Source organism: Carlito syrichta, unplaced genomic scaffold (genome assembly GCF_000164805.1).
Source record: "Carlito syrichta isolate Samal-C Ts95f unplaced genomic scaffold, Tarsius_syrichta-2.0.1 Scaffold309734, whole genome shotgun sequence".
Taxonomy (NCBI): domain Eukaryota; kingdom Metazoa; phylum Chordata; class Mammalia; order Primates; family Tarsiidae; genus Carlito; species Carlito syrichta.
Genome location: NW_007253830.1, coordinates 297,181 through 311,056, shown reverse-complemented (window position 1 = coordinate 311,056; position 13,876 = coordinate 297,181). Strand labels below are relative to the sequence as shown.

Genomic DNA, 13,876 nt, shown 5'->3' with positions numbered 1-13,876 from the left:
AAACTAAGTCATAAAATCACAGCTTCAGAAACAATATAAAAATCTTCTATGGGCTGGTCGTTCCCAATCCCATGGGGGAGGGGAGGACTTTTAACACACTCCCTGGAGCCTCAGCTTACCCCATGAAGAATGTGACTCATAGAATGAGAATGGGATCCAGGTGGTCAGCATTTCAAAGAGCTCCCCTGGTGATTTGAAGTCACAGCCAGATTTGGGACCAGGGATCTGAGCCAGCTTCTCATCCTGCCTTTGAAGGAAAGACCTTTTAAGGATCCACAGGGACAACGTCAGCCAGGCAGTGGTCCAGGGATAATGCTGGAAATACCAAATTTCACCGTGTTTGATGACATACTTTCCACGATCTCTTAGAGTCTAATGAATTAGTGAAAGAATTTATTAAGTGATAGGAGTTGAATATATCAAAACACGTATCAAAAGATGTCGTTAAACCAATATACCCTAGAAGACTTTCTTCAGATAATGGAAATCCAGCCCTGCCCATTGACATTGATCTCCACGGTGTCCTCTTCTTCCAGAGCATCAACTGTCAGAAAGCAGAACGGAAGGAATATATCCTGGCTAGGACTTCCCAGCCCCCAGAGTCTTCTGATGGTCTCTTTTGGCACATCCCTCCCACACCCCAGAGTTCTGGATAGGTTTGGACAGACTTTTTATTTCAGTGTATGATGCTTTGGTATATCCAGTGGCACAAACAACAAACTTAAGTGTAATTCAAAGACCTTCTCCCTTCCAGCCATTTGCAATCCATTACTAAATATTTTGCCTATTAAAAAATCTCTCAAATCTGGCCACAGCTCTATTCTTTTGCTCTAGCTAAAGCTATTGACTTTTCTTCTCTGCATAGCAGCAACACCCTCCTGTTTTCTTTGTCTCTCCTCTTCTCAATGCCAATCTGTTTCCCACATTTCAGCCAGAATGATCTTTTCTAATCTACATCCTTCAGTGGCTTCTCACTGAGAACAAAGATCAGTTTTCTGAATGTAGCCTACAGACCCTTGCCTGGTATGGATCCTGCCCTCCCCCACCCAATTTTGTTTCCCACTACTGAAAGATGGTGGCACACAGTGAGACTCAACACCCGTTAAGGCCAAGAGATTTAATGGGTCGAATGCGGTGGCTACAGGACCTGAGGGTCAGGCTGTAGCACCGAGGCAAGGGCGCTGTGGCTTTTATAGGGGCTTAGGGCGACCTGTCTGTCATCTATAGGTTGGCTGGCAGAGCTTCATGTAGGTTGTCAGATTTTTCGCGGGTGCGAGAAAGGGTGCAGAGGGAGAACAGGAAGGCACCCAGGAAGAACAAAGGAAGGCACCGTTTCAATCGCCATTTTAGTTTGCCAGGCCACCATTTTCGGGAAAGGGAGGGGATGTGGCTTTACTTGTGACTTGGCAGTGTTCGTTCAACTACTCACCTCTTTTCCATCCCTACTTTCTGAGTCCGCTTTCTCAGTTCTAGCCCCCTGGATATTCTTTCACTTCCTTGAATAATCTATGTGTGTCACTTATCTGTTGCTGTATAAGCCCAAATCTAGTGGCCTAAAAAGACAATTGATTTGCCTGAGATTCTTAAGTTTGGAAGTTTGGCCTGGGGTCAGCTGAGTGGTACTTCTGCTCCACGTGGCATTGGCTGGGCTTTCTCATGCACTGGTAGTTTGTATGTTGGCTTGGGGGTATCTGGTACCACATGGCCTCACTCAAATGCCTTGCTACTCAACAAGGACAACTGGGAAAGGCTGGACCTCTTTTCACTCCATGGCCTTTTATCCTCAGCTTCCTCACTGCATGGTGGGCTAGGATTACAACGGGGAGAAATAGAAGTGGCAAAGTCTCCTAGGACCTAATCTTGAACAGTGTGAGATGGCACTTCTGCATTCTATTAATCAATGCAAGTCATAAGATCAGCCCAGATTCCCAAGGGGATGGGAAACAGATCCAACCTTTTTACAGGAAGAGCAAAAATGTCACATTGCTGAGGAATGTGGGCAGCATTGTTGCTGCCCTCTTTAAATACAGTCTATGCACTCTCCTCTGCAAGGTCATTGCAACTGTGATGGCTGCCTCTATGCTTGGGACTCTTCCCCGCGTTTTTCACCTGCCTCAGCCTTGCCCTCCAGATTTCATCTTAGTGTTTCTTTCCCTGAGCCCACTGGCCACATTCCCTTATGACATGTTGGTTTTTGTAGCACTGTGTTGCTTTCCTTCATGGAAGAGCCCCGTTTGTGATGGTGTGTTTCTGCCTGTGCCTCTCTGATTGACGTGTTTCCCTTGCTAGATCATCAACTTCGTAATAGCAAGGAGCTTGTCTGCTGACACCCTGTTTCATCCCCCTGTCCTGATCAGCAGGCCCTGAATGGATCATTTTGGGTGAACCAATTAATGAATGAATGCCTGTTCCTGGAGTCACAAAACCTCCTGGTGGCCCACTGTCATCTATGCATGGCCACCTCTCCACTTCCCTAGCAAAGGGTCACCGGGAGCCCTGTCCTGGGTTTTCCGTTCCCAAAACTGGTTCCAGAGCTTAGAGTGTGCCTTTCTCCTGGCCCATTCCAGCCCACCTGGAGGATCTACTCCCTCCTGCATGTCAGGATCCCTGGCCTGGGGTACTTTTCCATTGGGGCAGTTTCATCTGCTCTTTTCTTTGGTATCAGAGATGTGCCAATCTGGCTTTTGTTCCTACATTGCCATGACTTTCCCTTCCGCATCATTTCTTCCAGCCTGTCTAGGAACTCACTATTTGGACTGATAAACAGTGATGCACAGAACAGACCTTGGGACTTTTCCTTGGGATCAGCTGTACTTGGGGCCCTGATAGCTGGTCCTGATTTCTGGCAGAAAGATAAACTGGACAACAACCTGCTGAGGGAGCTCTTTTTGCTTCCAGATTTTTCAAGTGACCTCAGAGGTTGAGCTGGAATTCCAGTCCTTCCTGGAATACCACCCAGTAGCGGCCTTAGCTGGACTATGGTATACTGCTAAGGCTTATAGGCATTCAGTCCCCTTTCTTAAATTTCTTTACTTCTGCTTTCTAGACCCAGTTGTTTAACCACTGGCAGACTTCAAGTCATTGTCACTTAGAGCCAGCCCATGGGCTCTGCCGGTGACCACCTCCAGACAACTCAGAGCAGAGCCCCAGGCCTAGAGAATCACTTGTCTCCTGGTCTCTTTCCAGCTTCCCTTGAGGTGCTGTGCAGCCATATGGCTTTGGACATCAGGAGGCTTTGACCACTGACCCTGAGAGTGTCGCTGGTGCCACCGCAGATCCACAGAGCTTCCTTGGGGCCTGTGCACCCACCCTGCTCTGTCCCCACAGGACCCTTTACTGTTCCCCTCACTCACTGTGGTTACAACACAGGTGAGAGGATCCAGCCTGACGCCAGGAGTGAGGGATGAAACTGACTGAGGAGGCTTGCAGCCATAGGTCAGCTCTCCCTGGGCAGGTGGCATCAGTGCCTGCTGCTACCACATGTGGCTGAAGGTGTAGTTCTGGCTCCCTCACTTACTGACTGTGGGATTATGAACTACTCACTCCATCTCTCTGACCCTCTGTTTCCTCATCTGTGAGGACTTAATGAGGGACTTGGTGCTTGGTGCTGGACTGTCATCACTCGACTGGTCTTGGGAGCTGGAATAGGCAGAGGGGAGCCACTTGCCCCCCTCAGGTGAGAGGTCTGTAGAAATGGAGGGTGGGGAAGGGCACGGCAAAGGCGAGCTCTCATTTTCTGTCTCACAAAAGATGTGCTGCTCACCCTTAGGGCTTTAAACCCAAACTGAGTATCCAGAGGTAACTGGCTAAGGGGTAGACCTAGGCTGGGGCAGGTGAATGATGACCACAGTATGTGCCAGACACTGCCAGTGTTACAGGCATCCAGGCCAGCAGCAGGATTCCTGGGCCAGCAATTCATTCTGGGCAGGCTGAGCCCCACAAAAAGGCATACCTTCAAGACATCTAACACTCCAGGAGCCCTTACCTCTCCCCAGACTCCACAGAAAGAGCTGAGTGTCTCTGAATTGGTGTCCACTGAGTGTGCCAGCTGATATCTACACTGCAGAGCCCAGGGCATGTTTCTGCCATACAGGGCCGATGTGCTGAGCTGCCTGCCACCTGCCAGGCACACCATTTCCCTGACCCTGCTTAGAAGGCTCTGTCTGACACAGGGTCCAACCTCACTCTGACATCCTCTTACCTCCGTTTCTGACAGCTACGTCCACTTGATCCCTTGCGTGAGCCGGGTTGCACTGCAGAATTTGGAGCAATCCTGACCTTAGACTGCACTGCTTGTGAAGGGTTCTGTTCCCATCCGGCACCTCTATTCTCATGACTGGGTTTCAGGCTTTAGCTAAGGTCCCTCATACCCCTGCTTGGCAACAAGTCCTCAAAGAGCTCTGCTTTGCGTTTGTCGTCCTGAGCCTCCCAGACTGAAATTCACCTCCTAAATCTTCCCCCCATCTCTCTATAGATCTGTTATCTATCTATCTATCTATCTATCTATCTATCTATCTATCTATCTATCTCTATCTTAAAACAGCTTTGTGAAGATATTTGCATACCATTAAAATTCATCCATTTAAAGTGTACAACTCAGTGGTTTTTTTAGTCTATTCAACAAGCTGTGCAATTTCACCATGATCAATATTAGAATGCTTTCATCACTCTAAAAAGAAACTTCATACCCATTACCAGTCACTTCAGCTTCTTCCAACCCCTCTAGCCCCCCTCCCCCGCCGACTACCCCAAGCAGCCATCAGTCTACTTCCAGTCTCTATAGATTTTCCTGTTCTGGACATTTCATATGAATGGAGTCGTACAATATGGGTTCTTTGTGACAGGTTTATTTTGTTAGCATATTTTCTAGGTTCATCCTTGTTGTAGTGTAGCTCAGTATTTTATTTTTTATTGCCAAGCAATATTCCATTGTATGGGCATAATTACATTTTGTTTATTCATTCATCTGTTGTTGGACATCTGCCTAATCCCAGGTATGAAATGAAAATTTACCCTTACGTTTACTTCTAAGAATTGCATAGTTTTAGCTCTTACATTTAGATCTTTGATCCATTTTGAGCTAATTTTTGTATTATGGTGTGATTTGAGTCCAAATTCATTCCTCTGGATGTTGTTCTAGAACAGTTTGCTGAAAAGACTATTCTTTCTCCCACTGAAGTTTTTGGGCCTCTTGGTTGAAAGTCAATTGATCATAAATGTGAGGGTCTATTTCCAGACCCTTAATTCTATTCTGTTTCTTTATGTCCATCCTTATGGCAGTATCACACTGGCTTAATTATGGTAGCTTTATATTAAGTTTTGAAATTGAGAAGTGAAGTTCTTCAAATTTGTTCTTTTTAGGATTGTTTTAGCTATTTTGGGCTCCTTATATTTCTTTTTACATTTTAGGATCAGCTTGTTAATTTCTGCAATGAAGCCAGCTGGGATTTTGATAGGGATTATGCTGAATCTTTAGTTCAATTTGGGGAGTATTCTATCTTGAGATATTAATTCTTCCAATCCATGAACATGGGAATATTGGACATCTTTCCATTCATTTTCTGAATCTTGCAACATCCCTGTGAAGCCCTGTATCTTTGTATATTGCCATCCCTTGAAATTCAGCTATTTTGTTTTACCTTGTAAGACACAGGTTTCTTGTCCTTATTCCCAGACCTCTTGTCTTGCCACATTTTGCCTCCCTGATTTGACTTCTTCCACTGCCAGCAGCTCGGTCTAGCCTCACATGTGGGGGTACCCAGTTTGTCCCAGATCCAAAAAATCTGGACCACCCACTGTCTACTAATCTTCTTAGCTCACATTTTCCTCCTGGAAGAAGCAGGCAAAGAGATGATACCTGCTTATGGGAGAATTTTCCATCTGTATTATTTCCTTGTGGTGTAGCCAAAATTGAGAGCCAGAAACAGATCACACACAGACACAGCACATGAATTTTGCCACCAAATTAAATCAACAAATGTCCAAGGGAGGTGTGCAGACACTCATGAGTGTCCCATCATCCTTGATGTGGAGGTTTCTGGGAGACTAAATGTAGAACAACTTGAAGTGACCCATCTTGGGATGAGCGTACGTTGTCTGTGCCCACCTGTGTCAGCTCACCTGCAAGGTGTCACTTATGTAGATCATACAGTACCCTCACAGCAGAACAGCGTCACACATCCCTGGAGCTCTTTCACCTTTTTCCTCTTTTCCTCACTGGTACCAAGAAGTTCATGTCCACTCATGAGTCCTTCTTGACAGTCAGAAGTGCTTTGTTTTCCCCACCTGGACCAAGAGAAGTTGGATGGTCCAACTTTCCTCCTGGAGCAGAGTCTTGCCTTGATGCCTCCCGTGCCCATGTAGAGGATAAGTCTCATATCTCATGGACTTTTGCATCTCTTACAGGTAGCCCTCACTTCAAGTCTTCCATCCGAATACTTCAGCAACAGCAAATGATGCCTGCCTAGAATGACACTGGGGTGGATATTTCAAGAAGGCATGGCATTTGTGCCCTTAGGACTCCAAAATAAGGCATATTAACAATGCAGAACTAGACCATTGTACACACGCTGTGCTGATATGAATAAAGATCTGTTTCTTCATATAAAATGTTCATTCGAGCTTGTCAGGGGACAACTTCAGCCAGGTGGGAAAGAAAACCTTTATGGCTGCTAATTGTGCACGGCTGGGAACTTAAGAAAACTCATGTGTTACCATGGCACCTTGAGTTTAGCAGCCTCTCTTATCCAGAGCTGGATTTTATATCTGGACCCGATGTATCTGTAAGAATTCTCCCAAATCTTCTTTTCTTTATGTTTTAGTCGAGTTAGTTCAGGCTATACTGCAGTAATTAGCCAACCTTGAGATCTCATTGGCTTTATATTTAAAATGTGCTTCTCACTCATACTGAGTTGGCTGAATGATCACTTTTGGGCCTGGGGGAGGCAGCAGTGGCCTCTGGGAATTTCTCTGTTAGGCTGATGAAATCTTTGTACCTCTAGGTGTGGCTCTGCGGGGGCAGCATGGAGGTCCTTCCTTGCTCACGGGTGGCCCACATTGAGCGGAAGAAGAAGCCCTACAATAGCAACATCGGTTTCTACACCAAGAGGAATGCTCTCCGGGTTGCAGAGGTCTGGATGGACGATTACAAGTCTCACGTGTACATAGCGTGGAACCTGCCGCTGGAGGTAGGGCCCAGCAGTTGTCCCCCACCCCTCGGAACAGTGACCTTTACTATTTGGCAGGTCACTATCTCTTTAATAAGCCAATGGCTCCTCCCCAGAAAGATACTCATACTTAAAAAGTTGTGATTCCATTTTCTAATCATTTTGTAACACACATGCTGACTCTTTCTCTTCCCTTCTTTCCCTGGGAAAAATAAATAAAGACTTATTGGTACTGGAAAAAAAAAAGTTGTGATTGCATTTTGAGGGGGTTTACAGATGTCAAAATTTTAGAACTCCTGCTTACACCAGGACTGGCATGACGGAAATCTCTAAATCCACTTATGGAGATTTAAAAGCGTTCTATTGTGTTAATCCCAGTCTTCTTATGTTAATCTGGCTGCCCTGCTCTTGAGTACACGGTGTGTCCAGAAGGTTCCTGCCCAAAGATTTGGCACCAGACCCCTCATTCGTGGTCACTATGTGCCCTCCCCTGGAGCTCCAGCTGCCTGGTGACATATGCTCCTACTGGATGCCAAATCCTTTGACTCTGTAGCCCTCCTCCATGATCTGCTCAGAATGTAGCCAAGAAAAATTCCCATGTTACTACAGCCCTGCAAGATTGTCACACAGGGGTTGTGCGTGGCTTGTATTGCACCCAGCACTGTCACTTACCAGTTATGACATCTTGACCAAATCCATTCATCTTCTCTCTATAGTTGTCCTTTGGTATCCTTGGGGGACTTATTCCAGGACCCTCTCAGATATCAAAATCTACAGATGCTCAAGCCCCTTAAATAAAATTGTGTAGTATTTGCATACAACCTATGCACATCTCCTGTATACTTTAAATCGTCTCCCGGTTACTTATAATACTGAATACAATATGAATGCTATGCAAATAGTTGTTATGCTGTATTTTGTATTGGGATTATTTTTATTGCTGTATTGTTTTTGTTGTTGTTGTTTTCTAAATATTTCCAATCCACAATTAGTTGAATCCATGGATGTGGAACCCATGAATACAGAAGACTGGCTGTACCTTCTTTCTCTCACTAAAAAATGGGAATAAACCGGACTTGGAGGCTCAGCCTGTAATCCCAGCACTTTGGGAGACCAAGGCGAGCGGATTGCCTGAGCCCGCGGGTTCAAGACCCACTCGGGCAACTTGGCAAGACCTCATCTCTACAATAAATCAAAAATTAGCCGGGCGTGGTAGCACGCGCCTGTGGTTCCGGCTACTTAGAAGGCTGAGGGGGAAGGATCGCCAGAGCCCAGTAGGTCAAGGCTGCAGTGGCCAGGAGCATGCCACTGCCCTCCAGTCTGGGTGACAGAGTGAGACTCCAACTCAAAAAGAAAAAAAAAAAGGGAATAATATCAAATCTTCCTTCCTGGGGCAATTGTGCAAATTAAATGAACTCATACATGTCACATGCTTACAGCAGTGCTTGGCACAGGATGCATTGTTCATCCTCCTTGGAACAGCAGGATAACCTGTACCTTCAACTACAACTTGATTTATCTCCTCAGCCAGAGCACTCATAGATGTCTCAGCCTTGCCCGAGTCTCCTGGTAGCCTATGGGTTTCAGGAGGCTAGAGTCTAGAACAACAGAAATACAGTTGAATGTGTGCACGTTTTGTAGGTAAAGAGGATGAAAGTGAAGTATGTATTCATTATTGTTATAAATTTTGGAAGACATTCTAAGGAATTGAAAACTCCCTTATGGCCACCTAGCAATTTCTAACTCTTAAACTATAAGTGTTTTATTCGTTGCTATTATATAAAGATAAGTACCATTTATTGAGCATGTACTATGCTCCAGGTACTTTGTAAGTTCCATATTTGCAATATCTCAACCAATTTGCTAACAACCTCATGACATAATAACTGTGTGCCTCAGTTTTTTCATCCATAAAACATGGATTGTTAATGTTTACCTCCTATGGTTCCTATGAAGACGAAATAAGGCTTAGAACAGAACTAAGCAAATATTAAGTACTCAATAAATGCGAGTTTGATACAGACTATTACATTGTTCATTTTACAGATGAGGAAACTGGAGCTCTGTGAGGTAACTTATTTAAGGTCCTATACATTGCACAAGGGCAGGGATGTCCATTCAGGTCTTCATAAACCCTCTCCCAAGTCCTGTGAAGTCAGTGGAATTGGTATTGTTATTATTAGTAGTGGTGGTAGTATTCCTGTTTTGCAGAGAAAGAGGCATGACCTAGAATAGTGTTGTGACTTAGACACACAAGAACTCAAGTCTTTTAACTCTAGTCAAGTGCTTTCTCCGTTATTGCAGAAAACCTCTGGTCCCAAATGCCAGTGGTAACCTACCATGCTTTTTCAAAGATGCCCATTTTCATGAATCATGCTAAGTGTATCGAAACAGTGTTAAATATTGCTTCTCAGGGTTGTCTTTGAAGTCTAATAAGTTTGACATTTAAAGGGATTTCCCTTTAAAATCACTGACTGCTTGAAGCAATCTTAATGGCATAATTTGAAGTCTTCTCTGGAACCCCCAAAACGCATCCTGTCTTCACTAATTCGTGGCCATCTTGTGACTGACTCTGTGGAATCATATTTCAGATACTTTATTTTCCCCTGTCAGCACACTGTAGCCATTACAGGTTCATTTCTGTTAAAGCAGAGTGAATTATTCATTAGAACATCATTACAAGCTTTGCAATGGAAAATTATTTTTACTTCTGCATATAATGAACTTCACAAAGAGCCAACAAAGGGGGAAATCACGCATGTGTGGAAAAGATAGACTGGAGGTGGTTGTAGGTATTTATTTTCTCATTTTAATCGAATGATTCCTCTAATAATTGGCTCTGGTAGTTACTGAGGAAATGTAGGAGAGAAGGAACTCAGAATAGGTCATCAACATCAGTGTGTCCCAGGAACCCACTCACATGGTGATGGTCAAGAATGGCCTGCTCGTCTGGAAGCGTCTTTCCTGACTTTGTTCCTGAATTATTTTCTGACTTTGCTCCGGGAAAAGGATGCTCTGGCCTGAGTCTAGATGACTCAAATGGATTTCCTCATCCAACCTTTTGAGTAAGCATCAAGCCTTGAGATCTCTCTGAAGTTTTGCCTGAAAGTGACTCCACCTGGGCCCCTCCCTGGTCAGAGCTCCACAGTCACCAACATCCCTTTGCTTTTCTCTGCTTTCAGAATCCAGGAATTGACATAGGCGATGTCTCCGAAAGAAGAGCATTAAGAAAAAGTTTAAAATGTAAGAATTTCCAGTGGTACCTGGATCACGTTTATCCAGAAATGAGAAGATACAATAACACCATTGCATACGGGGAGGTAATTAAGACCCTGCATGCTTTTGCTTGGATTGCTGTTCAATGTGCCGTGGATCATTTGCTCTGCTGGGAGAAAATGCAATCACTCATTCATTCAACGAGTGTTTTTTTAGAAGTGAAGGTCCTAGACAGCAAGGCTCTTTCCAGCTGGCAATAGGGTGGGAAACATGGATGAAAAGCTGCGGCTGCCTTCTCTGCCGGAAGTATGTAGTAGATGATGGATTTTGTTTAGGACATTTTGACTTTGAGGTCCTCTGGGACCTGTAAGTGGAGATGTAGAGCAGGAAATTGGGTGTAAAGAGAGGCAGGGACTAGAGCCTTCCGCTACCCAGGGCTGTGAACTGGAGCCACTTGGCAGCAAAGAAAGGAGGGAGATGGTCTTCTCAGATTCTCTATGGTGAGACAATATCACCTTTCTCAACATTAAAAGAAAGTGCTTTTTCTCTTATGACAAATACTATGAATAGAGTTTTAGAAAATTTTAAAATAATAATAGTAATAACAAGGAACATTGTTCGGTGCTTTCAAAGTGTCAGGCACTAGTCTAAGTGCTTTCCACATACAAATTCATTTTGCCCTCATCCTAGGAGATAGTAGCATTATTCCTATTTTATTGATAGAAACACTGAGACTTAGAGAAATTACATAATTTACATAAGATCACAGAGCTTATACATCATGGAGCCAAGATTGGACATGGGCATTCTAACCTTAACCCTAACCCTAACCCTAACCCTGTACATTTTGAAGTACTGTCCTCTCTACTGTGTGTGTGTATGTGTGTGTGTGTGTGTGCATGCACATGCACATGTATTTATAGATGAGTGTCCATACATACATACACACACACGTGTGTATATGGTTTTACTAAAACCATGCTGTCCACAATGCCTAATAATTTGAAATGTTACTCAATAATATACAGATAATATTTTCCTGTGTCATTAAACATTTTTTCCTGCCACATTATCAATGGCTATGTATGGTCCCACTTTTTGTATATGCTGTGCTTTGCTTGAGAACGAGGATCTTTGTGTTGTTTCTAATTTTAAAATATCGCAAGTACCATTGCTGAAAGCATCCTTATTACCTGAGCACCTACCGTATTAGTTTCTTGTGGTGCCTCTTTGGAGATGGAATTGGTGACACAAAGTCAGGCCTGGGAGCCAGGTGCAAACCTGGTAGAGAGACTCCACTGGCTCTACAATTTGGTTTTCTCCCCAGGGCTTCCCAGGGCGCCTGGTGACTACCAGGCTGATGTTAAGAAGACTTCCTTTGACGTAGAATGTTTACATTTTTCCGTAATGGTGGGTTTTCCTATTATGTGCCTGATGTCTTTTATAGAAAGCAAATCAACTGCGGGTTAAATGGCCAGGGTGTGGAGTAGTGACCCTCCTGCACTGGACTTTGGATGGGACGCTCCCTTCTTGCAGGGGCAGGCATTGTCCATGGTGGTGAGGGATGCGTGAAAACCCGGGAGCCAGCCTGCTGGATTCCAATCCTAGTGGACTTTTGCCACCTGTGTGGCTTCTCCCCCCTCATCTATAAATAAAATAGGAGGAATGAAAGTTTCTACTCTATAGGGTCGTTAGGAGATATAATGATCTACGATATGTAGAGTTCTTAGAACAGTACCTGGCATGCCACAGTAGATATTAATAGGTCCTACCTGTCTTGTCTTTTCTTCTTCAAAACAAAAGCATGTTTTTTCTTATAATCAAAGTAAGATCAAGCACAAAAGAGGCACTGAAAAACGATGGGCAGTGAATGGATTATTCCTAAGACAATTGGGTAAATTGCCTAGCTCTTTGGAAAAACAAAAATCAATTTAGATTCTTACAGCTCACCATATACCAAAGTATATTTCAGATGGATGTTAGAATTACATGAAAGAAAAGAAATCATAAAAGAACATACGGAAATAGAGATGAATCTGATCTCTGACTGGGGAAGGGCTTTCTAAGAATGAAAACTGTGGAAGGAAATGCAAAGGAAGCACGTAATAGATCTGAGCTCATAAATATTAAAACAATCAATACATCAACTGGAAAGAGAAATAATATGCCAGACTGGAAATATATATACTACAAATACTAGATGAATGGATAATACCATTAATATATAATAAGTTCTGTAAATTGAATTAAATAACAAAAGTTGATTTAAGTGACAAAATAAAACATCCCAAAAGAAAAATACACAAAGTACAAGAAAAGTCAGTTACACAAGAGAAAATAAAAATGGATGATAAACGCATGAATAATTTAAATTTATTTCATAATCAAAGAAATTGAAAAATAAATTTTAAATACATGAATGTAGCTTTTTTTCCTTCCTACCAAATGAACAACAATTCATTTTTGGAATATGTGTTTATTCTTTCCTGGCAAGGTCTTGGTAATATGAGAGAGCATATATTTCTAGTGAGAGTGTAAATTGAAACACGCTTTTTAAAAAACAATTTAAACCACCTGTATTAAAAAGCATAATGATAGTCATACTTTCTTCACCATTCTTATCTCAAGCAAATAATCTGAAATAAGGACAAAGATTTGGGAGTAAAATTGCTCGTCTCAGTGATCTATATTTTTAAATTTATTTGAATTTAACTTAAAGATAAGCTAAAGATAATACATGCATGGTTCAAAATATTTTGTAGGCATTACAAATGGCGTATAAAAAGCTTAATAACATTCAAAAAAGATTGATACTATAATGCTTAAGAAGAAGAAGTCAGAATGATAAGACTGGATTAGCTGCTATTTTAGATTAGAAACAAGCAAGGCATAATTACCTTGGGCAGTGGGACTGCAGACAGTTTTTGTGTGAGCACTTTGTCACGTTTTCCCCATTTGTGCTAATGTTATGTGATAATTTTATAATTAGAAGAAAAACAGTTATTTAAAAAGAAGAAAAATGGCAAAATGCTAAAAGATGGCCAGAGCTGCTGTGCACAGCTCCACAGTCCATGCATGGTATAACCCCAGGTGCTGTCATTTACACCAACCACAGTACAAGTGATATCCTAGGAGCTGTCGAGGGTGATGGCCTTGAAGGTAACATAGAGATCGTAGTCTGATTTTTTTAAAAGAGGAAAGACTTTATTTTTGCAAACTTTCCTATCTTTTTAAAAAAGAATAAATGCAATATATATGTTCTATAGGAATATAAAGATGAAACCAAAAATTACTCCAAATATCAATTCCTAAATGTAATCAATGTTAATATTTTAGGGCATCTACCTGCTGAGCTCCTTATATACTAAAATAGGTTTCAGATGGACTGTAGCATTAAATGAAAGAAATCAAATTAATTAAATTCGGTTTGGTAACAAAATTTATCATTATTAGACAATTCTATTTTTTTTTTTTTTTTTTGAGTTGGAGTCTCA

General features: G+C 42.6%; 1 protein-coding gene across 1 annotated transcript in view; it reads left to right on the top strand.

The window, feature by feature from the left end:
* LOC103270144 (putative polypeptide N-acetylgalactosaminyltransferase-like protein 3) overlaps positions 1–13,876 on the top strand; it is a 121,219-nt gene that overhangs the window by 63,322 nt on the left and 44,021 nt on the right. The window contains exons 2-3 of the mRNA XM_021717422.1: positions 7,002–7,187; positions 10,349–10,486. Coding sequence (XP_021573097.1) covers positions 7,002–7,187; positions 10,349–10,486 — 324 coding nt within the window. The remainder of the gene's footprint in view (positions 1–7,001; positions 7,188–10,348; positions 10,487–13,876) is intronic.